Source organism: Simochromis diagramma, unplaced genomic scaffold (assembly GCF_900408965.1).
Source record: "Simochromis diagramma unplaced genomic scaffold, fSimDia1.1 OVJJ01000321.1, whole genome shotgun sequence".
In the NCBI taxonomy this organism is placed as follows: Eukaryota; Metazoa; Chordata; class Actinopteri; order Cichliformes; family Cichlidae; genus Simochromis; species Simochromis diagramma.
In genome coordinates, this window is record NW_024386772.1 from 6,098,580 (window position 1) to 6,126,211 (window position 27,632).

Consider the following 27,632-nt stretch of genomic DNA (forward strand, 5'->3'; position numbering starts at 1 on the left):
AACGGTGTTCAGCAGATCTCAGACCAGTGTTGAAAAAGGAGTGACACTGTTTATTAAAATACAGCCCAGAGGTTTTTTACATACATTAAATACTGATACGGCAACATACAAGGAAAAGACTTTTTTTTTCTTTACTTCTTTAAGTCACTGTAGTTAACATATTATAAAAATATACTATGTCCTATTTAACATTTTTTTTTTTACAATTAGAAGGCAATTTAAATCACAATAAACATAAATATTCATACAGCTAATTCATTTTCAAAAGATCTTGTTTTTTGTTTATTTATTTTACAAAACAAAACAAAACTTTATTGAAAAACAGAGTGTTTTCATATAAAACACTGTCTGGAACATAAAATTTGACTCCATTTTGAAGTTTTATCATTTTAAATCCCATATGAAAAAATGCAAGACATACTGTTGTACAAAAAAAGAAGGAAAAAAAAGAAAAGAAAAATGACTTTTACAAAAGGGTTGGTCTCACATAGGCATATTTCCACAAGTGGAGTAGCATGGCCACAGTATTCCAAAGCTACAAACAACCAGGCTTCGTGGCAGCCTAGCATAAAATCTTGGCACTGACAACTTGCATCACACAGACAGTGTTTGGTCTCACTGTGTTATAGTAATGGCTTTAAACCTTTTCCATTACAATGTTGTAATATTGCAGCCTTGTGCATCTAACACTGGACTTGTAGCACTGGGAAGACATAAGTGACACAAGTATTGTCAATAGAAAAGGAACATTACAGCTGGTTAAGGTGTTGCTGGATGCAGGTAGCATTGGCAACTGGTATCTTCTCCCCAGTATCAAGCCCCGTTGAAGACACCACCAGGGGGCAGCCAAACACAAGGCAGATAGAGGAACGATGGTACTGAGCCATGAAAAGCCATAAGGAGAAAATGAGATATTTAAGAATAAACTATAAAATCTGGATTGCTTCTGCACCTTATTATTTATTTTTTCACAGATAATTTCAGATGTAGACTGGATAAAAATCCACCAGCTGTACTCATAGGTTTCTGTAGCAGCTGGTGTACTACTGTTATCAAAAAATACACAACAAACATTTACAAACACACGGTCAAATGCAAAGTCACAGCAATATAACACTATTAATGAAGCAGACATGGAACATGAGTGACAGGACACAACCTTCAGGAAGGTGATCTTCTCACTGCACTATAAAGCCAATCCTTTGGGCGGCACCATGGAATCATGCATCATTTTATTGCATTTACATTGTGATCATCGAAATTTGGAATCAGTCTAATTTTGCAAGAGAACACATAATGATCCTGGGATTCTCCTGAAAGGGTGAACGGGAAGAAAACAGAGGTCAATAATCTGCTTTGGGGCTTGAGAAGAACGACACATGTAAACGACAGACTGTAGCCTAACATAGTTTGTGTTGGTGTGATGTTTCAAGTTAAACAGTGATTACCCAGACAAAACAATTTGTCAGCTGCAATATCACATGTTTTTTTCTCTCTCTTTTTTCTTTACACACCATTATACGCAAACACGCATCTTCTCCAGCTTGCAGGATTCTGTAAGGCATAATGGTGTTTAAATATCCAAGTAACATTGCAACAGCTCATCATCCAGTCTCCAATATTTACATGTTTTCAATACGGGTCACTGTTTCTGGGGTTAAATCCATACAGAGGGCTTGCCCTCTCCTGATTTGCTGCTGCTACTGTTGCTGCTGCTTCCACCTCCACTGCTCCCGCCTTTCCCATGCTTAAATCTATGCTTGCGCTCTTTCTGAGGCTGGGGTTGTGGCTGAGGTTGGGCCTGGATAATGTTACTTTGGGGCTTGTCATCCTGGTTGTCCCCAAGCTGCTCCTCTGCCCGGTGCTGCTGACTGTAGGCCTGGATAGCTGCCTCCAGTTGCTCATGAGCCTGCTGGATCATGTCTTTGTTCAGGGCTACACGGGCCTCTCCTCCAGTGGGGAAATTGTCCTCATTGCTGCCAAACTGCTGCTGCTCCTCCTGGGCAATGTTAGCCCTGTTCTGTTTGCATGCCATCTTAGCGTTGCTAAGATCTGTGTAGGGCATCTGTTCTGGCTTCACAACAATGTTGTAACCAGGTGGAGCTGACGGGGTGTTCCACGAGAAGGGGTAGCCAACATAATCGGCAGCACCATCTCCTCCTACGCCTCCCTCAGAACCTGCCTCAGGACCTGCTGCCCCTACTGAGCCCTCCACACCCCCACTGGTACCCAACAGGCCCAGCTGGTACTCATCCTCCTGAGGTGGGCAGCGGCGACGGCGAAGAATGTCACAAATGGAACCAATGCCCAAATGGAGCATTTCCCAAACATTGAGTGTGAGGCAAAGGACAGTGACACCATACATGATGCGCAGGAAAATGGTCTTCTCTGTAGGCCTCGACACAAAGCAATCAACACTGTGTGGACAAGGTTTCCCTGAGCACACAAATATGGGCATCACACGGAAACCATACAGCAAATACTGGCCTGTAAGGAAACCAGCCTCCAACACCGTACGAGTCACCAGCTGCAAAACATAGACCCGCATTAGCCCTTCATCTCGGATTCGCTTACGCCCATCATGTCGGATTTTGGGTCTGGGTGTGGGCTGCAGTGGGTCCCGTGGCCTTTTTGGGGGCTCGATCTCCGGCACCTCATAGATCATCGGATCATCCTCCTGGTCTTCCTCGGTCTCCTCAATGCCTCGGTGCTGTCTTGCTCCAAAGCACATTTTCCTAGGTTTTCTGTGCGTGTAGCCCCCTCCTCCTGTCCTAACAGCAACAGATCCAGCTCCTCCTTTGGCTTCATCTAATCGTGCAATTCTGTTGACAGCATAGCCCATGTACATGAGAGAAGGCATTGCCACCAAGATAATCTGGAAGACCCAAAAGCGGACGTGAGACAGAGGGGCGAAGGCATCATAGCAGACATTCTCACAGCCTGGCTGGCCTGAGTTGCAAACAAACTTGCTCTGTTCGTCGTAGTAGATGGACTCTCCCCCAACGGCAGTAAGAACAATGCGGAAGACGATGAGCACGGTGAGCCACAGCTTCCCCACGAAGGTGGAGTGGTTGTGGATCTCCTCCAGCAGCCGCGTGAGGAAGCTCCAGCTCATGGTGTCGCTGGACAGTGGGGCAGACAGTGTCCCTCTCTCACCTGTTCACAGACTCTGGAGAAAGTAAAGAAAGAGAAAAAGTGTCAAGACAAGAGTGAAACAAGGAAGGTACAGTAAGCTGACAGTAAATGCCTCCACACGAGTATCACCAACATTTCAAAACACGATCAAAGCATTTTGTCACTTTTGTGCCAATATTAATAAGACTTTAATTCATGCAGAAATAGCATTAGCCCTGCAAGTTTAGCAGCAAGATGGTTAAGGGTGTGACATAATAATTGCCTTAATTAAAATGAATGTTCCCCTCTGATCTCACGGAGTCACTAAGTCCTTAATTTGATCTGTTGCTCTATACATTTCAAATGCAAGCCCACTGATTTTAGCTCAGTGCCACAGTGAGGTTGCTGTCAACTTTGGGCTTTTTAGAGAATTAGCAGACCAAACAGGGTGGAAAGAGGATCTCAGTATAAAAAAAAATACCATCAAACAGCACTGAGAAGGAGCTGAAATAATCCAAATAGGGAATTTGCTATCACCAAATACACACACACTTTATTTAACAGCCTATCTCTTTCAGAAGAAATAAATCCTCTTAGTGAGCCTTCTTCTGTATGAGGTGCAGTTTTCAGGATTGTATTAACTTCACTGGTTTGTTCTGGTTGGGAGGTAAATGGAATTGAACTCTACTCTGCTGCATGTGTGCATGTGCAGTTCAGGGATAGAGACATGTTGCCTATGTAGGTTAGGTCTGGGCTCCAGGCTGTCCATCCTCACCAGCAGAACCAGCAGGTGGCCAGGCACAAGCCACTGGAGCGGGATTTCAGACAGCAGACCCACATTATCTCAGGCAGTGGAGCTGAACCCAAACACTGCTGTCCCTGAGGGTGGCTTTGGGGGATGAGTGTGGCACCTCCACAGAACTTTCCCCCTTATGAAGCCACAGTAGCGCATGGCTTATTGTCAGCTTGACTGAGAGGAAAATCCAGGCATGAATACGAGCTTAGTTTGGGCTTTAAAGGGCTTCCAGGGACGATATCCTTACCAAGCAGGTTGAGAGCTTAGTTCAAATGAGCTACATTAAGAGAGAAAATGTAGCTATAGCAGAGACGCATGAGCTCCCAGCCCTCTGCTTTGTGTCTCCAGTAGGAGTCAAGAGGGCGGGAATGTTTGGAAGAAGGCTTGTGATAAAACATGTCGTAAGTATTGATCATTCTGACCATATAAGGGCATGCCTGAGACACAGGAGGTAAATGTCAGGAATCCTCTGTGTGAGTACGCTCCGGTGTGCGTATTACCAACGCGTGAGTGCACAACAGCTCCTTCTGAGAGTGTTTTTGCAGTTAGAGTAAGCATTGAAGTCCTTGAAAGAGCGCCAACTCTAAGAGTCTGTGAGCAACAAATATGAGTAAGCAGCACATGGCCGGAGCGGAGCAAGAGGTTGCCATAAGCACAAAGAGTCATAACAGTGTCCTTTCATCGTGGAGCTCTGTCTGACTGTTCCTGCATTACATCACAGCATTTCTTTACATAATTCTTCTGCACAGTTGTCCTTTAGCTAATAATATCCAGTTCCACAGACAAAAAAGCGACCACAGAGATGAAAGTTTGATTAAATAAGGCTATTCTATCTATCTTACTCTATCTTTTCTCTCTGTCTACTTTCTGTACTTTTCTACTTCTTATTTTATGGTACTGGTATTTTCACATTGGACCTTTTGCTATATTTTTTACCTTTTCTCCCGTGAGCTCTTCACCTAACAGGTACTGCTGATTTGGGGTGTTATTCACACAGTAATTTTTGATATGCGGTCACTTTACAGCTCCTGGGAGTAATATGCATTATGGTCCAGCACTACTTTGACTTGTTCAGTCATGGAGCTGATTTATTTTGAATTTTACAGATCCCAGACACTTGAACTGCAAGCTTGCTTTATTTATTATTTAATTTACTGGCTTGTATTTGCAAATCTTTTTTCCCCTATATCTGATATAAGCTCTATTTGGTCTATTCTAATCATGTGGTTAAAGAAATTTAGCGAATGAAGCCCAAAACTGCACTTCCTCAATTGGCTCTAAAACAGAGTTAACTCCTACTGACTCAGGTGGTGAAATACCCAAATTCCAGAGCAGAGGTGAGTACATCTATATCAGAGCACAGACTGATATATAAAACAATTTTGGTTTCTGCAGCTGTTTTTCTACTTCGCTATTTTATTCATCTGTTAAAAATTGTGTTACTGGTTAAGCATTATAGCTGATAAAGCAATACTGCACCCTTTTATCCAAACATACTGATAATATAGTTAACCCACCATAGTTTTCAATTATAGATACAAAAAAAGATTTAAAAAAATGTTCTGTAGGTTTGTAAAACATGCATGACAACCCTTTTATGCATTTAGCTTAAGGCTTAGGTTAAAACAATCATTGAAAATCCACAAGTAATAGAGGAACTTCACTATGTCCTTTGATGGGCCCTTGTTCACCCGTGTTAAGTCCTTAGGAAATTTTTGCACCAGGAATTGAAAAGCTTCACCCTGACCAGGAGAGATGCTCTGATCCAGGCACATAGCTGCCTGTTTTTAATCCTCCTGCTACCTTAGTTGCATATAACCTGGCATTTTGCTTTCTCATCCAATTTATGTCTTCAGGAGCTAGTGGGGCAGTTAGGGGTAAGAAGCTGACTCTGTGCATTAAGTTACCGAGGTGAGTCAGCCTCCCGAATAGCACCGTGCAGACACAACAGGCAGACTTTCTGTCAAAAATTTTGATATGAAGAATGAACAGCAAATTGGTGGAAATCATGTCACACATGAAAACGTCAAAAAGCACAGCAGACTCTAGTTCAAAAGTTAAAAATGGTAAGAGTCACAAGGAAATCCCCTCCAGTGTAAACACAGCAATTTTCAACTAATGAGCTTTGAAAGTGAATCACAGTCAGGATCAATGGCTCCACAGCCATCTGCGAAAAGGTCATGACTGTGTAATCACAGGTCAACAAACACAGATATATCAGTCTCTCTTTGATATATCGGAGCCACGCTGAAGTACAAGGTCAGAAGTTAACACGATCACTTCTCGGGGGTTGAAAACTCCACATCACAGCCCTTACGTACTGAATCAAGCAGACAGTTACAGTGAGCGTCACCGCAGGGATCCCCTCAGTCACTAACTCTTCTCCTGCAAGATCCACAGAGACTCATATCCAGATATAGTATGTAGACCGACAGACAAGCAGACACACTTACAAGTTCAAAAGCCCCCTCAGTTTCCTGCCTGTGACTTGGCACACACTAACTTGGAGTATTTTTGGAGCAAGTTGTGCATTTAAATATTGAACGCTGTACTTAAATTACATATATATCATGTTTTGCATAGGTTTATTTTATACTTTATGTACTACCCTGACAAGAAGGACTGAATGTCTAATGGTTTTTTGCTACGTTTCAGGGCAGTTTGAATAATAAATGTACTGTAAAACAGAGAAAAGAAAAACCTCTAATGAGCACATGTAAAGCTAATAGATTTATTAGCGTTTGGTTGAACTTTAATCAAGTGAAGCACACTAATGCGTATATTTATACATTTGTTTCTGTTTGTATAAATGCATGACTCTATTACTGGTCACCATATTTAGAAATGCATATTGCGATTGCATTGATTTTTTTGGGAACATTTTCCATAATTAACATATTGCACTTTACTCCGACTGTAGTCATTCACAGACCAGCAAACCTGTACAATTACAGTAGTGGTCATTGATCAGTCAGTCCGCAGCCATTAAAGTACAGACTGTTTTCCCACAGGGAATTCATTTTCTTAGTCTGCTAATCATCAATTAGATCTCTTTTAGTGTTTTTAAAGTGATTGTAAAGAAAAAAAAAATCACTGTCAGCGTTTTATTCAGTCGACGCTGATTTGGCTCCTGTTCCTGCTGATCTGCTGTTGGACTGCTGCCTTTAAAACACTCCTCATTTGAACTTTTACTGCCTTCTGGGACCTATCTGTAGATGTTAGTGGCAGACAAAGTTTCTCTTTCTTTTCAGTATCTAACCAGAAACGTTATCACATTGATAATCGCAGCATGTTAATGTAAAAGGTTAAATAATTTCAACCTGTATTATATTTTGTTTTTGCAGCAGTTTTAGGTGAGCAACGTGTTGTGAAAACAATGCTACCTAAACTTTATGTCTGCTTCCCTTTTTGTCCTCTGTATTTTATTTATATTTTATTTATATTACTTGTCTTCAACAAGGCCCCGTGTCAAGGTTTTGTTGCATTTAGTACTTACTAAATCCAACAAGACAAGTACAATACTAGTACTTAGTACTTATAGAGTTGAGCTGATGGGTTATATTCTTTCACCAAATAAAAATCACATCTACAAAGTCATATAGTGAAAATAAACATTCAGCAATTATTGCTAAAGCAGAATATTGTGGCTGACAGGCAGGCAAACCAGCTAGAGAAAAAGAACTATTCCACTGGGAGAAGAGTTAATTGCACTGCTTGCTTGTCATAAAGTCACATTTTCAATTTTTATATTAACAGGAATTTAATCAGCGGAGTTCCAGTGCTTGAGTTCCAAGCTGCCCGTGCTCTAAATGCTGTAGTGTGTTCAGAAATTTAATATGCTGTCCTTGGAAAGCTTAATCACAAAAAAGACATATTTCTTTCCAAAGAATGAACACTGCAGCTAATAATTAATTTGCGTTGCAATGGGAATTCAGGCACAGTGAAATCAATTGTGTATGTGTTGTAGCCTGTCATTAGTCTTTTCTGCTATTGCATTTTACATCATACCAAGAGAGTGACATGTCTTATTCCACAATTCACCAGAAATGCTGATTGTTCTGTTAACACTAAAAAGGAAGCCTCAGAGTTATCAGAGGAAAAACCAAGAGCATCTTCTAGAGTCAGAACTCCTCTGCCTGTCTTTGTGTGGGGGGTCAGCACCGTAGTGCCCTCTCCCTCTGTTCTGCCAGTGGCATCTTCAGGCTTCACTGTTGCCCTTCACAGTCCCAACTTGTCCTACGCAGACGGCACAGATCAAACTAATCTGCTCACGCAGTAGCTGGCCAGACATCTGTCCATGATAACCCCCTGGATCGTCATATTTGGGTTTAATCATGGCTGTTTTGTAGCAATAAGACCCGAACATAAAACCACCAAATTTAAGTCACAACAAGGTCATTAGCTTCTGCTTCTGCTTTGTGAATCTGCAGTTTGACTAAAAGATAACAACTATATCATGATATAATAATCACAATAAATCTTAATGTCTACAGCTTCAGTAGAGGACTGACAGCTGGCAAATGTGTGGATTAAGTAGAAAAGGGATTTTCTGTACTGTGTTTCAAATCATCCAAAAATCCAGCATAGCTAAAAAGGAAATTCTTACCAACATTTTCTGACTATCTTCTGTTTTTCCTGAGCAGTAACTCTGTTTAAAAAATTCTCTCAAGTGATTAAAATCATGCACGTCAAGAGTGACTTAGCATTAGGTTCAATGACAAATGGTTTTGAACACTATGATTAACATCTATTTTCAGATTCTATGGTTCATGTTTCTACACAGACACACACATACAAACAGACATCAAACTTACTTGCAGAGTGATCAATGTGGGCGGCCATGAAACACAAATAAACTATGAATTCCAAAGAGTTAAGTAGGCACTGCACCCCGATTTGGGCCTCTGGTTCATAAAACGTGCAGCAGAAAAGATAAAGGAATTCAAATCAATCTCAGTAGTGAGAGATAAAAACAGAAACTGCTGACAGTTTTTTTATAAAAGAAAAATGGTCATGGACCCCGGCCTATAAGGAGATCTCAAAATGAGGAGCTCGTTGCTTAAATTAAGTCCTTTTCATTTTACATAAGAGAGGCGGGTTTTCAAGAAGCATGCCTCTCTGCGTTTGTGGCAAAAAAAAAGAAAAAATCCCTCATTAATAGTTTCCGAAGGGAAGGAACACAACGGAAAACTAGTTCCATATGTTACAGGAAGAATCTCTGAGGCAGGAGCAGCCTCTCCACGTGCATCTGTGCCTTACGCTGTTAGAAATAGTAATGTAAGTTCTCCAGAAGATTACAAACAAGTTCAGGAAGTCATTCATCTGCTATCTCGTTTTGGAAATACTGGATCTTTGGTCAGGCAACCTGACATCGTTTCAGATTAAAAAAATACTTGGAAATTTTATAAAAAACAACACAAGGAGCAAAGTAAAGTGATGAAGCAGCATACTCACTCTACTCCTTCTCTCCCGGATGCCAGGTACTGTGTCCTTTGTCTCTCAACATGAGGCCCGCTCATCTCTATCTCCTCGTCTCACTTATAGTCTCCTTTACAGGCTCTTAACCTCGCCTGACATCAAACAAACCTAACCTAAAATCAAAAGCGGCATTTCGACAACAAAAACCTCACAACAAAACACTCGGCTTTCTGGACGTTCTCTTATGAAGAGTCTCAGTGTGTGTGCTTAACCAAGTGTGAGTCCTTCCTGAAAGGGAGAGGAATGAGAGAGGCAGAGCATCTTGCCTCTCTCCCTGTGGTACTCACACAATGGTCCTCACTTACCCCCCTCATCCCCTCCAAACTGGGTCATGGTTGGGGGTGGGGGTGTGTTTGTATGTGTGGTGATGATGAGGAAGAGGTGGTGGTGGTGGTGGGGGGGGGGGGTTAATACCCCTTGGAGGGGTAAAGGAGGGGGGGAGGTCTAGGACTGACAGACAGTCAAAACATAGGAGGGCTTTTGGAGGTAAATAATTCTCAACTCACTGATTTTGTGAGACCTCTAGCCACTGGAGAGAAGCAGGACATGAGGAGGATTTCAGCAAATCTAAAGGTAGGTTTGTAATTAGAGCTCTTTGTGCTTTTGCAGCATTGTTTAAGGGCCACAAGTTGTGCTGTCTGCTTTAATTGAACTGAGAAAAACAAAGCTGAATGCTGAAATGACTAATGTGTTTGTATATCTACAGGATATTTAATCTCTATATTGAAGGTTACAGTATGTGAAACCTCACTGCTGTCAACTGAATTCTTTTTTCTTAACCCTCCCAATTCAAGTGCATAATCCAAGCTACAGCGGATGTCAATCCACCGTTTAATTCGGCTGTCAATATGAATCCATGTCTATTTAATCAGGAAGAGGCTGTAAAACTTTGTAAAAGGACACTAATACAAGTGGAAGAGTTAGTGAAGCTTACTTCTATGTGATGACAGCGATACTGAGATGAGCTGTTGAAGATATCCTGAACTTGTCTGTCAATAAGCGGCTACTGCTTTTGCCACTGCTGTTAGCTGCTGGAGTTAGCCGCTGTTAGTTGTTGTTATTCAAACTTTCTTTGAAGTGGGTCTAACATTGTTGCACTCGGACACATGGCAAATAAAGTCTCATACGTTGTGAGGATGTAATTAAACTCTTTATCAGGGGGAAATTATTATTTTGGTTAGTACAATAATGCATAACAGCTTAACCAGCTGTTGTTGTTTAGCCAGTTCACTGTCAGCTGTTCATGACATGGGAGGTTTGGATGTCCAATCTCATATAATTAGTAACTGTGACAGCACTGACTATACCCTTAAGCCATAAGTACTACTTGCTGCTACAGCTACTAAAACAGGCTTTACATGTTTATTCTATGTGACCTTTCAGAACAAAGGCAAAGGAGAGGCAAAAGAGGTAAGCATGTCTCACACTTACATTAATTCCCTCTTCTACAGACTTATAACATGCTTCATTTGCTCTATATTTAGAAGAAGAAGGAGAAGACGGAAAAGACGAAAACAGAAGTAACGCTCTGTTTATATAGCACCATAAAAACTGAATGTTAAATGCTGCAGATTTCACCAGGACAGAAGAAAAGAGAAGAAAACGTAATACTTACTAAACTATGAGTATAATCAATAAAAAATAAATAAATAAAGGCAACAATCAAAACAATAATTTTACATGAACTTGTTTTTTTGTTTCTTTGTGGGGATTTTTTTCCCCCAGCATAAACTAACCCATAGACACGGACAACTGATCGTATTGTAGACGCACACTAAACTATTCATTATATTCACTATATGTTGCTAGCACCAGTTAGGACCCCCTTTTGTCTTCAAAACTGGCCTAATATTGAAATAAAACACGATGCAGATCCTTCCGATATGTCGGCTGCACATCCACGATGCAAATCTCTTATTCCATGATATTCCACAGTGCTGGATGGAGATCTTGTGACTGTGTGGGTCATTTGATCACAATGAACTCATTGTTATGTTCACAGGATGGACATGATCAGCAATAACATTCAGGTAGGCTGTGCTATTTAAACAATACTCAATTTAGTATGTATACTATACAATACTCAATACTTTGCTTGTCAGTAGTGTTTATTTGAGTTACTGTTGCCTTCCTAGAAAGACACTTAAATCACATCTCCTCCTAATTCTGATGCTTGGTTTGAACTTCAGCAGGTTTTGACTATGTCTACAACATATGATCAGCTGATTGGATATTTGCATTAACAAGAAGATAAAGAGTATCTAATGAAGTGGGTACACTAAATGAAGTTCCCAGTGTTCCCACATACAGGCTTTTCACTTCACTTGTGTTCACTTTTCAGACCCAAAGGTTTAGTCAGTTATTGTCAGTGGATAACTACTCACACACTCACACCATCCCTTCCCAACATCATATGGGCAACAATGAAAGAACACAGTGTACTCTCGATTGAAGGTTGGGAAACATAAAACATGAACATTTGTTGCCAACGTTTATGGACTTTAGTTGGTGCTTTCAGAAGCATGAAGACTCAATCATAATCCTCCATCTCTTCCAGCGTCCACATGCCCTCCTCACTCCTTCCCTCTTCCCCCTCCCCTCGCTTCCTCTCATGAGTCATAATCATGCACGCTACGAACAATAAAAGATGTTCGTCTGATATTGTCCAAATCCACTCACCAGTGGTGGTTGCTCAAATTAGGACTGCACGCTATCGCAGCCTCTTTTCTTATCGCTCTCCTTTGAGCGGACCAATTCCTATCGCCGAATTTCACAGATCATACGCTGAGAAAGCACAGAGTATAATTCTTCTTTAAATTCATATCATGTCGCTCAAAATCCACAGCTTTGGTTAAAAATGTTTTTTTTGCCAAGTTTCCTTCCTATGTGTGAGTCTTTTTTAATGTTGGCAGTAACTCTGGGAACATTCTTTCCTTTGATGTCAATTCATTTGAGTTGTTTTTAATGATGGTGCTGATGCTGAAGTTCAGAGTAACGATGGGAATGAACACCCAAATCCTTAACTGGAGCTAAGTCAAATTTGTGATAGTTTTTTAAGCACGCTTATCGTGATTTACAGCTACTTCTAATCAGACTATGTGACAAACTTTAGCATTCAAGTAATACACAGTAAGTCATTCTGTGAAAGACCATCTGTGTTTGTGTGATTACACAGACATTGAGGGGAAGAGATGGTTTCATTCTTTTCCCTGCTGACATGAAATGGACATACTCCATGTTACTGTCAGTGCTAGTTTGCCACACAGAGGGGTTTAGCTGTGGGTTACAGCATATGACTGCAGCTCAACATGTCCCCAGTTCAACTCTGGTTGCCCTCTGTGAAGGCCACAAACTTTGACTGTCTTTAACTGCTTCCCTTGTCCACAGTTTTTCGTTTTAATTTCAGTATTTACTTAAATAGCACCACATTGACAACAACGTCTCTCAGCATGACACATTATACTGTAAGGTGAGTACACAAATCAAATCAAGAGATCCTTAATGCAATTCCATTTGCACCCTATGTGAAACACACTATACAATTACTCAAATAAGAGTAAACTAGAAACCAGAATTTGTTAACACCAATAGCATGTGCAAAAACCATCCATGATAACATGCCTTTTTTTGAACCGCAAACATCTGTGTCACACATGCATATGCTTGCATATATATGCAGTGGTCATGCGTGCTGCTAGATAACATGCAGATCTTGTCATACTGCAAAGGAAAAGCCTTTCATTTTCCATACAGCACCAAAGCAAACAATCAACAGTTTCACCGCTTAACATTTGAGGCAAGTCATCAACACTGGGTTCTTCTAAGTCTTCTGTGTGCATTTTATATTCTCAGCGCATATGAGCAGCCTTCAGAAAATGTGTATATATGAGCACGTCATAACACAGGCTGCTCATAGATGGATTGAGGAGATTGGGACCGCTTAGCACCCATAATCCCTCACTCGGCTTGCATAAACCAAACTAATTTGGCTCATTTTACTGTGTATCGTCCATGTAAACAGTGAAGCACTTAAAGAAGAGGCTTAAGTGACAAAGTTGTCATTTGGCTTCTTGTCGGTATTTTCGCAACATACTTCCACCCGGGCCATTAAAGAACTCTCTTTCAGAGCCGTAGAATGATGAGTAGCTATTAATATGCATGAAGCCCAAGACAGCCGAGTCATCTTAAAATATGGGTTTCATCAAAAAGTTTAGCTTTATGAAAAAATTGTACAAGATGTGTGGAGTGTTTTGGACTCATTTGCATATGCAGTGTGGAATTTCCAAGTTTAAACAAGAAAGTTAAATTTGATCGATGACTTCCTGATGGTAAACTTTCTCAAGACTGTCGTAATTTTACCAAATTAAAGTACCACAATTTTTCAAATGCCAGCCATCAAATTAAGCTCTTCAATGGTGGGTTGAACACCTCACAGAGTGGAGGCAGGCTGTTGCTGTAAACATATGAATCAACAAACATAAATTTGAGATGATACACTGACACACAGATGTTTAAACAAGAGGGAAACATTTAAGGAGATCATCCTCAAAGAAATTTTGAAAGTTTGACATTTCATTTTAGTTATTTTTTTTTCACGTTAATGCCGTTTCCACATCAATTAGTAGTGGAAATGTCTTTATTTATGTAAACAAACAAACAAAAAATACCAAACAAGGAATAAATTGTAATTTTTTTTCTGACGTTCTAATAAAAAGAGGAGAGGCTGGTCTGACTGCTTGTGTGTGCTTCAGTGATCGAGTTTCTTTGAGTTTCTAATTCATGTTTAGATTTTTAGAATAAAATGCAAACGGAGAACCTTAAAATTCCCTAAATTCTAATCTTATGCATTGTCAATAAATGTGGCGGGATCTTATTTTCTCTGTTTTACTACATTAGTCTCACGTGTAGGTAAGGAAAATCGTGAAAAGATAGGGATACTTAAAGATATTTAATATTTGATATCTTATATATATTTAATTTTACTTTTAAAGGCCATGTATCTAATGGGGCCAGCATGTAGAAAGAAACTCAGAAGCAAGTATAATTTTTAATGTTTGGGTTGGCTTAGCAGTTTGTATCAGAAAGCATGTTTGCATGTCTTGTGCAGAAGGTGGTATAAAACAAAATATTTCCCTTTAGATTTAATGGTTTGCTGTGCAAATCTCAGCATCTCCAGTGACTCTACACTTCACTTCAGCTGCAATCTATTTCTACGATAAATACCAAACCAGCCCCTCTTCTTATTGGGTTACTTGCTGCCTTCTTTGTCCATTCTAGTGCTATTATAGAGTTTCTTCACCTGATTAACATTAATCAGGGAGCAAGAGACATTCTTGTGGTCTGAGTAGTTTATACTGCTCCAGTTTAACTTTAGCTACCACTTTCGTCTCCCTTCACAGGGATTAATAGGTTTTATATTCACAACCAAAGTTTAAGTGGATGCAACCATCCCACTGAACCAATCAGGAAGTACAGCAGGTCAGTGGGTTCATTACATGGATGTAAACAACTTTTATTTGTTTACAAATGAAGAACATGTAAAAACCCGTCATTTGTTTGATCTACATTTGCCTTTATATACAGGTCATTTCCTGGGCTAACACCAAGGGGGTATAGCTCAGTGGTAGAGCAATTGACTGCAGATCAAGAGGTCCCCAGTTCAAATCTGGGTGCCCCCTTTTTGCACTACAGTGGTAGTATGAAAAAATGGTAACAATATCACACGATCCGAAAGCTGCAAAGTAAATGATGACGTAGCATATGTTATTGTAATGAAGTTTGGCAATGCATATACTGTATGGCACATCTGCAGTGCAAAGCGTTAGAGTTATGACTAGCAGAACAGATCATTTGTATTTAAAAAAAAATCCTATATTAATTAAAATCATGGGTGCTTATAGAGGCTGCAGTGTTCCTTTAAGAATCTTTATCACCAGTCAATCAATGCTGCCTTTGTAGCAAAAAATCATTTCATGCCTTTCTGAAATCACCCTTATCATAGGAAGTACTCTTTTTTTTTTAGATTTGTAGGAAATGAGCTGGATACATAGGCAGCCACCACTATAGAAACATTAAATACATCAGAGAGAGCAAAGGGAAATTTAATTTTCTACATTATTCATGGATTGAACTATAAGTGAACCCTAAATTAGAAGAACAAGGAGGAACAGCACAAAGATAAAGCGTCAGACTATGGATCAAAATGCCCTTTTCTAACTATGACATTATCACACATAATGTGACATTATCACGCATGAATGTTTAAACGCAAGTTTAAAAAAAGGGGGGAGGGGGTCACTCAGCTGGGCTTCATCAGTTTTGTCTGAAAATGCTTGATCATTATAGTCATCTGTTTAATTTGATCATCTGCAAAATCTATTTCCTCTGTGAAAAACCCTTCCAGTGAATAAATGAAATTAGAACAGAAAACCGCAGATTTTAAGAAGTTGATAGGATCCAGTTTGGCACCTGTGGCTGAGTTGTTATACAATCTCCTGTCCTGTATAACAATGCCAGTAGTTCTCGCTGTGCGACAATAATTTCCCCTGCTTGTTGCATTCAGGGCATTCCAGCCTCTCTACAGGAGGTAATATTAAATGAACCTCAGTCTACCGTAAGCAGCGCTCATGGACTTATGGGCATATAAAGTAAACACAGGGGGCACTCAGATTTGTCTTTGTATGTATTTTTTCCAGGCAACTACTGGAGCCTAAGAAAGCATGCCATAAATGAATGCACACTCTAAATAGCATTAAACACTAATGAACTGACCAGCCAGCTATATAATCCAGAGTACAGAATGTCCATGTCCAAAAAAAGAAATAAATTAATTATTGTTCATACTGTATCTCTCAAGCTAAAAAAAATAATAGTGTCAGGTATTCTTTTAAAGATCATTATATAAATTACATTCATATTCAGGTGACTTCTGATCCTTTTATTGGCTATTATAGAGCATGTTGTATATGAGTTCTCTGTAAGGTTCATGTATCTTCATCTTATGTGTGGAAATGTTTAAAAGCCTTTTTTCCTCCACGATAAAAAGCAAAAATCTTGGGAAATAATAAACTGTTGTTGATTTTTATCTGTGCCATGGAGCAAATTAATTAATAGAGGGAGGATGGATGCTACAAGCGCAGGTTCATTATCATACACAAACATGCAGAGACTCACGAGTGAACAAACACATTTGGGCTGTTAAATATTTGCAGTTCAGAGAGAGGCTGCCTCCTTGACTCGGGCTTTGTGGATACAATTCATTATCAAACAGAGCTGAATTCACAGATAAAGCACGTACAAATCATGAGGGAGTACAGCTCAGTGGTGGAACATTTATCTGTAGATCAACAGGTTCCCATTTTGCCTCTTCAATTGCTGTATGTAAACAGGAATCTTTGCACATGTGATAAAGCTCTGCTGCATGTCAGAGGCAACACGGTGGCAGACAATAGAAAAGCTTTCCGCTCTGTGGAAAGGCTTTAGGGGAGACAGGCTAATACCACATATTCTCTGAATGTGCTCCTTAGATCTGCATTTTGTTGCTGCTCGTTTCTTTTCATATATCTTCTTTTAGCAGAATTCAACCATAAAAACCCTGCGTTTAAACATCTTAAAATAAACGTATTTTATCTTATAATGCTATCATCACACAGTTATAGCTGTGTGGATAATAAGGCTTTAGATGGGCATGCATTTATCTACTCTAAATGCATTAGTTATAAAGCAAGCTAATGCCAGTGACAGTGAACAAGATTTTGCAAACCAGTGACAGCATTTTTTTAATTTTAGAAGAGATAATCTATGCTGCAAATGGCGTAGAAAAGAGACAAAAAAGTGCAGAAATTCATATTTGCTGTTTGACTCTCATATAGCTGCAGCCATTAGTTGGAGTAAAACAGACAACTGCTTTTTTTTTGAGATAGTAAATTCTTAAAAGGTTTAGGTTGTGTGTTCCTATCACACGTACATCACTGAGCCACACTTCATCTCATGCCTCGCCATAAAAAGCCTCATTTAACTCATCGGCCGCAGATTAGATTAACATCTGTAATTAGTGTTGAGGAGACGAGTTAACCTGAGGTGAATGGATACTTCAGCATGCGTATGTTATCATACATAATCATGCAGAGCAAGTCCCCAAAACACCCACGCACACAAAAACACACTGCTATCATCTCCTCAGGCTCACCTGCAAATATAGAGACCTGTCAGAGAAGGACTGAGGAAGAGGAGCAGGGCAGATGGAGCTGAGGAAGAATCTGTGGGTCTGTATTATTGAATCAAAGGTGTGTAAAATATCCACTCAATGAGAATAAAATGTGTGGTTAATTTGAAATAATGTCTCCAGTAACAACAAAATGTGTTCCTATGGAAAAAGCAGATTGGCTATTGGCGGTGTCTGTGTATATACTGTATGTGTGTGTCTGTATGCATATGTGAGGCTGACTCACAATTATTATTTCTTGTTGTGTCTTCAGGCATGGATGTATTCAGTGTGCGTGCTTGCCTGTGTGTGCGCATGCGGAGCACCTTACCCACTGGTGACAGGTTCTAAGGGCAGAAAAAGTGTGTGTGCGTGTGCGTGTGTGTGTGTGTATTTTCCTGCAAAGTACTGTATGTCATTTATTCCTATTCACATTATTCACATTCTCCAGGGAAGTGGCTAGTCTTTCATTACAGTGCGCTCACTTGTTTGACGGTTCTGCTCCTGAGGCGATTGCTGCTGCTAAATATCACACACCTGGATGCACAGTGTGTGCTTTTCCCTCTCATCCCAAAAAACCTGCTATCATGCTTTTAGTGTCTAAAAAAATCATACAAGAGTTTCACCTTGATGAGCCTTCTTTAGAGGGGCCATACAGCACATGTAGGATTACAGATGACTTCTTTTACAGCAGCGTATCTTTAATACCGCAGGAGCTGAAAAGCTGGGCAGAGGGAAGATAGATAAAGGAAGAGAACATTTCTTTAAATATGATAAAACATAGAAGTGCATTATAAATACCACACCACTGGTTCCCAAACTATTGCTGCAAAATAGGAATTTAATTAGCGGGACGGCAAAAACATGCTGCACATTAATGCAAATGGTAATATGTGTGCATGTATTTTTATGGCTTTATGTGACACAAAAGAGTCACAGCTTCCAAGTGGAGTAGGACTACCTCTAATAAATGCTAACAAGAGATTTGTACTTCTGCATTAAATACGCAATATAGGTATACTGTGACCGTAAAGCCTTCTGAAAGCCAGAACCTACACAGTAATCTGACACTTCAGATACACTGAGGAAAGCCACGGGCAGTTTTTTTCTTTGTGCCATGGTATATTAAATACATTATATATACTTAATTGTTAGTGCTGAAATTCCAATTAACAGGCAATTTAATGGTTCAGCTCCCATTAGACTGGTGAATTGTCTGGAGTCAAGTATGCCGGGCTTTTTGCTTAATATATTACCCAACAGGCTACTTTAAAAAAGAAAAAGGTCCTGCCTGGAACATATCTTAGTAGTAAATATACAGATACAGTGGGGGAACTTTAAGATAAGCTAAAAATAAACTTTTTTGTCCCATGGGGAAACTGGTCTTTGACAAGGAGTTCTAAACATAGTTGTGTTCACATAATAAGCATAATATATTACGGCAATATAAATAGACTAATATGCAAAATCTCAAAGATAACCATGCAGAATTTTTGTTGACTTTCCTTTCCGGTTTTAATAAGTTAAACTTTATTAATATGGTCCTTCCCACTGGTGAAAATTCTTAAAATTCCTGTGTTTAACTTCTTCATACTTTCCCCGTAGTATGCAGTACTGTAGAAAAGCCTTGAACCAGCCATCTTTTCCTTATTATATCTTTATTTTGCATCCAAGAAGCCAGACTTTTTTTTTTTTTAAGTGGTGTGAGCAATAGTTCTCCAATCTTTCTGAAGGTCTTTCAAAGTTGTTTTCTGGACATTGGCTGATTGATGTCTTGTTTACAGTCCACTCCTCGTACCTAGCCAATTTTGTACCTACCCCATACAGTATATACACAGAATGGCATGTAGTGTGGGTCTAAAAGATAGGAAGAAACTGTACAGTGGATGACAAAAGAAGAAGTGGCAAGCCTAAAAAAAATAAACTGTCGAAAAACCATGTATGAGAGTGATGCCCTTAAGAAAGGAAAAAATTCAACTATGACCAGACAAAAAAAAAGAAAGAAAGAAAGAAAAAAGCCAGTTTAGCTCACTGGGTGAGCAGGCGACCATATTCCATAAGGCAAATGTTCAAGTCTGACCAGTGGCACTTCACTGCATGTCTCCCCTTCCTTCTTGTTTATTTATCACTGCTGCACCACCCAATAACATAGAAAAATGTCCCCCAAAATGGTCTCAGTGGGAAAGTGGCTGTCAAATAGCTATTATTAATGAAGGGAAACAGGGAGAAAAGGTTGATGTTGACTGAAAATCAGTGCCAAGAGGACTTACGGAGTGATGAATCCAAATTTCAAATATCTGGTTTAAACCATCATCAATATCTACAGAGGTCAGGAGAAAAGGTATAACAGTGAGTGTCTACCTGTAAAACACAATGGCTCTGGAATGGTTTGCTGCTGGATTTTAGCCAGTGGTGTTGGGGATACTGTCAAAATTGATGAAATTATGAATACAAAAATGTTCCAACGTACCATCAGCTTTTGATTCACGATGCCAGATCCAGAAATCAATTGATTGGAAACGGCGACAGTTATCCCAAACATACTGCCAGTGTGGTAAAAGCACACCTGGACAGACCCAGACCTCAACATTATGGAAGCAGTGTGGGATCGTCTTAACAGAGAATGGAAAAAAAGACACCCAACAAAGAAGAGCTTCGAATGTCATTCAAGAAGCCCTGAGAACTGTTCCTGAGGACTACTTAACGAAATGACAAGAATGACTTACTAAGAGAATTCAGTCTGAGCTGAAGAATAAAAGTGGTCATACCAAACTGCTGACTTTGTTAGAATTGTTAGAATCTCATTTTTTTTTAAACAAAATGTAAAGAAGTGAAGGGTGGCTCAAGACTTTTCCACAGTACTATAGTTTCTTTGTAAAGTCAGCACCACTTTTTTAACACTTTTTTAAAGTGTACTGATTGCTAGATTTGGAATCCCATGATAGATTTATCAAGGTGATAATAACCTGCTTATGATCCTGAACCCAACTGCTGTCAGGGTAAGTGAAACCAGACGGTGGAAAGATATCCTGGGTGTGTTGGAGTTGCTCTGTATTACCGGGCCAGGAGAGGCATATATGAAGCTAACAGCCAGAACAACAAATATGGCTGTCTTTTTACGGTGTTACCATGGTAACACATGCTGAACACATAACATGTAGACTGTTTATCACCAATCAGTAAGATTAATTTGAGAAGAATCTGACAACAAACGTAAGTGATTTCAACCTCCTGTTTATTAGTATATGACACAGTGAGAATTCATGTACTGCTGTCATGTCAGAAGTAAGTAAGAACACACACACAATAAAATAAATATTGCATATTATCTTGAGTTAACATATACATTTTTTCTAACTTCTCTGCATGCTTCTTTTGATCTGCAGCATTACTCTCTTGTCCTATCTGCAATGGCAATCTTCCTTTTTACTGCTATATTTTTCCTTTCTTTTAGAGAGCTCTGTCACACATTCCTCCAATAATGCATCTGCCTTGGAGTTTGGGGGGGGGGGATTCAACTGGTCAACATTGTGCAGAAGAAGAGTCAAATAATACCTCAAACGTCCCTTCTATGTGAGCGCAAGCAGAGCCTGAAGAAGAAAGGCCGGGCTAGTGAAAACAAAGAAAACCGATTACCCGTGTGGAAATGTTCATTATCTCTGAGGTTTTATGTTTAGTGAAGACAACTAAGAAACTAAGAAATTTGTCTATGTTAAACTTGCCTTATATCTTATCCCTTTCTTGAGCTTTGTTTCTTCATTTTTGTGTTATCTTGTGTTTTGGTTCATGTCTGTTACTGTCAGTAGCAGCAGTTGCCCGAGTGTTTCTGTTTCTGTCTGCCTTCCTTTCTTTTTGTTCCCGTGTTCGTCCCTTTGTGTTCCCTTATTAAGTGTTAATATTCAAGTCTATGGTACTCTCTTTTGTTTTGTCCAGGGTTTTTTCTCCAGATTTTAAATGCTTGAAGGTTCGTTTTCTTCTATGTCCTGAGTTAAAGATGCTTTGTGACAGCCTGCCTTGATTCTCTGATTATTTTGTTTTCTGATTAACTGTTGTTATTTGCATTCCTCTGCATCTCATTCCCCTCCTTTGTCTAATCCCTAATCGGTGATCTCTGTATATATAGTCCAGTCCAACTTTTTGTCTCAGTGTGTTTCCCAAGGCTTTGTTCCAGAAAGCAAGTTTGGTGAAAGCTCTGAGTTTGTTGACACATGAGAGGAATTTCTGGCTTTTTTGTTCTAGAAAGAGACTTTAAACTTAAACTGTGTCAGGTGCCAGGGTCAACAAAGTTTCTCTTTGACTCCTTCACTCCTGCTTTTTCATTTGTGTAACTGATGTCCAAGCACTGAAACCCTGGTTAGATATTGGTTGTGTTTAATAATTAGCATTTTTTTTTTACTAATTGGTCATCTATGCAAGGGCACAAATGGTGATCGCTGAATAAAATATAGCAAAATAAAATATGAAGTCTGTATCTCCATGACTTCCTTACATGGTCAGTAAGGCAGTTGTCAGGTTGTCTGCTAGTTTCTCTACATTAAAACATTTAGCATGGATTAGTGTATTCATCAGCGTTTTAATAATAATAATAATAATAATAATAATAAGAAGAATAAGAAGAAGAAGAAGAAGTATCAGTCACAATGGTGAATAAATACCTGTCATTGTTTATCAGTTGGAGATTTTGTGAATATTTTAGTTGAAAGTTGTAATGTGAGACTAAATGTAGTTCAAAGTGAGGTTTTTGAATACAGGCAGTCTGTGTCACTGGATTTTATGCTGAAATATTTTCATATATTCAGATATAGTCATCAAATTATGTTGTGCAAAGTCTGAACCATTGTTTTTATTGAAAATAAACTAAATGAATTTTAATGAATCTAAATAATATCGCATGTCAAAGTAATCTATTTTTTTTATCTCATTATTTCATATTTGTCCTTTAGGACCTGCATTTTGTCCTTGTCAGGGTGAAGCTGGATAGTTTTAACTTAAAGATCAAAAGTAAAATTTGGTCGGGTTTCACTTTTACCTGTAAAGATAAATTTGGACGACTGCATAGATGACAATTACATTTTTCTCCCCTCGTGTTTATGATGAATGTCATCCTACATATAGCTTCATAAAAATGAAGCCGCTGTTCTTCATTTACTCATTGTCATGGTGAATGCTATCAGAAGAGTTTTCCACCAAGGATTAGACTCAGGCTTTGTTGAACCTGTCTTCTGGAGCTGGGCCCAAGTTTGTATTCCATTTCGTCCTTGGCTCCTCATGTTTAGACTTTGACTTTTGGGGCTTTTTTCCCCTGTAGTCTGTATTTGGGTCCTCAAATCCAAAGTTGTGTGACAATGATAAGAACATTTTAAACTTTTAACAAAATCAGCAAAGTCGCTCAAACATTTTAAGTGTCAGTGTTTTTTTCTTTTTTATTTAAGTGTTGATATCATTTCTATTAAAAGTAACTATTATAAATATTACTTGTCACCTTGAACAACTGTCAAAATGTGCACATAGGGGAAAAGGTCTTTTTTTTTTTTTTGTTTGTTTGTTTTTTATGTTCAGTTTTGTTTGTCTGGTTGAAAAACAAACAGCAAGAAAAAAAACCTGCTAATTTCACACACTAATGATTCTTTATTCAGGATGTGGTAGATGTGATGTATTTAAAATTATGTAATATAATTCTGGGGGCAAGAAAGGTATTTTTAAATATAGATTTTAGTCATATGCAAAAAAAAAGTCTCTGCATAGCTGTACTTTTTTTTTTAAACTAACATTAGGACTAATTAGGTTGAGCTGGCTGTGTAGAGCCACTGCATGTACTGTCCTATGTCAGTGAAGGACTCTGGCAACCCACTAATGCAGCTGGATTTGCATTGAGTGAAATGAAGCGAAAGTTTTAAATGGCATCAGTCTTGCTATTAAAGCAAAGCAAAACATCAGACAAACAGGGAGGAGCAGCTCTCTCCTCCATCCGTGTGTGTGTGTGTGTAGTAACCGGGGGAGTGCTGTCCCTCGCCTCTGCTCAGTGTGTGCAGCAGCTGCAGCTTTCAGCCTCGGTCTACACTGTAGGGGCCATTCTGCTGTCTGAAAGACTGATAGGAACAAAGAGCAGAATGGTGATGGAGATGAACCAGAGGAGAGCTCTGATGGTGTGTTTCAAACACACTTGTTCCCTCTCTGCTGCTTGTAATTTGACATCAGTGTGAAAGGAAAAACAAAAACCACTCTTCCGGATCAAGAGCTAAAGTAGGCTTTTTGGACAAGGGGAACACAAGGGTCAATTTCAAAACTCTTGACCAGAGGGCGGCAAAATCTTGACAGAAATTGAAACGAGTACACCAGCCCCTCCCGCCTTCCCTGATTCGTTGCTATCATCTGTCTGCCATCTTAAAAAATAATGGTTGCTGACATATGTCCAGTTTACAAATATGATAAATTGGAAAACACTTCCAGCAATGTAAATTCTCTTACTCTATAGAAACAACATACAAATGCATAAAGGCAGCTCAGCACATATGGCACCCACAGTCTAAGATACTTTAGGTTCCACCTGTGTTCACAAGGGGCCGCCACAGTGGGTAACTCTGCATGTTGGATTTGCCAGATTTGCGAGATGATGCAACTCAAAGGGATTTATGTCTCCTCCTAGATCCAAACTGAGACTCTTTCACTCGTTGTAAGCTACTACACTATGGAGCCACTATGGTAACCACAGGCTAATAAGACAAAATCAGAGCGCATGAATGGAGTCCCCTGTTTCAGCTCATGGCACTGAGAGCTGAGCAGAGACAACGCTCTCATGCAACATCCCAGTCAGTGCCAATGCACAGACAGCAAAAAAATGAAGCTTACTCAAAGGCTGGCTCACAGTATAGAGGTATTATAATAAATGAAATGCAAGGACTTGGCTGACTAGTGTTTCCTTCCCCCACAATCCCCCCTATCTCACTGCCCACCCCCACAAATCCCAATACAGTCGCTCTTCCTGCTGTTTGCCATCTCCATCCCCCCCTCCTCCACTTCCTTCTCTTCATCATCCATCAAGAACCATAAGGACTGACTCTCGCTTCCTACATATCAGATACACTGCTTGATTTGCATAATGGCTTATTCCATTAGTCTGAGGCCACGTGAAGCCAACAGCCCCTTATATAGACAATTTAATTATACTACAAGTTTAGAAAAAAGCTGCATTCACACTAGAGTCCAAATTTGACTTTACATGTGATGTGCCTCTTCAACTATGAATTATTTAAATTAATTCCTTTAAAAAAAACACTTTTTCCTTAAATCATATATTATTAGAAAAAAAAACATGTCACAGTTTCCTAAAGCTGAAATAATATGCTTGTTTCACTATGTCTGAAGAATGTTTGCAAAAGACATTTAGTGTAGTGTGTAATCCCATAAGATAAAAACAAATCACTCAATTTGGTGAATCAGCTTTAATATTAGAGCGCAAGAATCCAGGTGCAATTCTAAATGATTTGGACTTCTTCAACATTTATTGGGTATCTGTGCTGCACTTGCATTTGCTCTGCGCAACTTAACAGCAGCAATCACAAATCTAAGTTCACCTCCTGTCACCTCCTGTTTTCCTTTGGGGGATTCCAACTCCAAAGTTGAGAATTAGCCAGCAAGTCTTCTCTTTTGAAGTCCACTCTATGCTAGTAATAAGGTTTCTTTCTAATTTTTTATTGGTTTCACAAGCTGATTGGCTAAGAAGACAAAATACATCATGCTAGAGATTTTTATTAATCTGACAGCTAAACGTGTTACAGATATAGAAAGTATTAAATCAGGTTATTACAACTTAAATTTTGGAACAACACCACATGTCATATTAATTCTCCTTCACTTACTTGCTTGGTAATTCTCAAAGCCCTCCCTCTAAACACTGTTTCTCCTTCTCTTTCAGCTAGCACAGAGGGACGGTGTGGCTGAAGCTCACTGAGACACTTTCCCTCTGGACCCATTATGGATCCTTATTTATTCCAATATTCAGCCCACCTCCTAATCCTTATAAACCATTCACTCAATCAAATGTGATTGAAGTTTAGAAAAGAGTATAGAGCTGTTGTTTTTTCCAGATGCTAACTATGTAGGGGACTCCTTAAATGCCACCTGCTTCACAAGGGCAATATTTCCTTTTTCTCTGCTGCGTTGGTAAATTAAGATTTAAAATAAAAGTGGAGAGTGGTATGAAACAGTGTGTTCATTTGTTTCTATCTCTCTAATGTACACTCACTGGAAACTTTGCTAACTACATTTTGCTAGCAGTGGGCTGGACCCTCTTTTACCTTTAGAACTGCCTTGATTCTCAGTGGCATAGATTCAACGAGGTGCGAGAAATATGCTGACCACTTCTGGCGAGTGTTTGTGAATTGTAACCTCAGTTTGCTGTTCTTAGCTAGCAGAAGTGGCACTAGGTGTGGTCTTACTTCAAGGTCAGAAATGCTTTCTTATTCTTTCGTTGTAAGACGTGTTTATTTGAGTTACTACTGTTTTCCTATTAGCTCGAAGCAGACTGTCCATTCTCCTCTCATCTCTGGCCTCAACAAGGTGTTTTCACCCACTTGGCCCATTCGCTGTAATTCTCTGGTTGTGTGGGAAAATCCTATTAGATCAGCAGTTTCTAAAATACTCTTACAAGCCCATCAGGCACCAAATCCCATGCCTTCTCCATTTTCTTCCAAAGTAAGTGACTCTGAAAGCGGCATTCTGAAGCTCAGTTGAACTTCAGCTGGTCTTGTTAGCCATGTCTACTTGGCTGATTAGATATTTGCATTAACGAGCCACTGAACAGCATACCTAATAAAGTGGCTGGTGAGTACACATTTGTCATTGTATATTAGTGGGGAATGTAAAGTTGTCAAAATCAAATGTTGTTTTCATGAGGGGATTCTTCCATCGTTCTTTTCTGTGCTGTACCATCACAGAGGACCGTGATTCAAGGCAACATTTTAATAGTAATGGCTGCCTTATGGTATTTTTTTTAAAGCAGACACTGCAGTAGGAAAATGGAGGCACACTAGCTTTTTCTTGTTTTGTAAAATGTTTCATTTTTAAGTCAGCCACAAGTTGCATCGTTGAGGGACAACAAAGCCTTTAGCTATGCACACAAAAAGCATAAAAGAAGCAGCAATTAACTTAACTTTTTTTGCTGGAGACAAATTGCCTTGAGGTTTTTCAGGAACAAATGAGGCTGAAATGATGCCGTTTTAATGTCAATTAGCTATGGCTTTTTCTTTTTTTTCTTAACTTCTTTTTTTTGTGTCGATGGAACCCAGAGCAGACACACTATCGCGCTCTTATCCACGCGGGGCTTTGTGTGCTTTCAGTGTGACATGGAACCGATGTGAAACAAACCACTAACAAGCCCAGGGAGACAGGAATAATCCACCACAGTGCAAAAAGATTTGCCAACTGCAACACAAGGGTCAATTACCACACACAAACATGCACACACAAAGAAAGCACAAATTCTCCACTTATTGATGAAACTGATTTCTTGCACTCTGTCACATGATTAAAGAGCTGACTTGTGACTGACCATGAATAATGGGTCCCTGAGCTCAGCTACACTGACCTTAGAGGAATGATAGTGGGAATGCATGGGGAAAAGACATATGGGTTAAGCAAGGTAAAGCGGGAAAGAGGGAATGAGATGAAGGGAGTCTTAAGAGCATTAGGCTGCTCCTGTGCAGAAGCCCAGATTCACCATGAAGCTCATTGTCTCGAGCCAAAGCATACCTGATACCTGCCAACAGCGCTCATCCGCCCCCCTGCTGTCAGAGCTAACTCTGTCAGCGCTCTCCATACAGATGACAGACTCGCTGTTAATGGAACATAAAGCACAAACAGGTCCCAGAGGATTATTACAACGCAACAACACTAATGAATGACTGATTATCAGCGGCCCTATGAAACTACCCTTTTCTTAATACCCAAAATTTGACTTTACAAACATTAAGACCATAACTTCCACCCCTACAGCTGGCGTGAAATTGACACTCAAAGCATCACATGTGGTGGACCGTTAAT

At 39.5% G+C, this 27,632-nt stretch overlaps 1 protein-coding gene and 1 non-coding gene across 4 annotated transcripts in view; one reads left to right on the forward strand and one right to left on the reverse strand.

Annotated features, from left to right (window-relative positions):
• Nucleotides 1-285: 285 nt before the first annotated feature.
• gjc1 (gap junction protein gamma 1) overlaps nucleotides 286-27,632 on the reverse strand; it is a 44,964-nt gene continuing 17,617 nt past the window's right edge. The window contains exons 2-3 of one of the 3 annotated variants that reach the window (XM_040045174.1): nucleotides 18,218-18,315; nucleotides 286-3,169 (exon numbers count right to left, since the gene is read on the reverse strand). In XM_040045174.1, the coding sequence (XP_039901108.1) occupies nucleotides 1,658-3,115 (1,458 nt within the window). In that variant the 5' untranslated portion in view covers nucleotides 3,116-3,169; nucleotides 18,218-18,315 and the 3' untranslated portion in view covers nucleotides 286-1,657. Of the gene's footprint in view, nucleotides 3,170-9,364; nucleotides 18,316-27,632 lie in introns of all 3 variants that reach the window. The other 2 variants (XM_040045165.1, XM_040045157.1) reach the window with 2 other exon arrangements.
• Nucleotides 14,995-15,066, forward strand: trnac-gca. The gene has a single exon. It is a non-coding gene; the product is annotated as a tRNA-Cys (tRNA).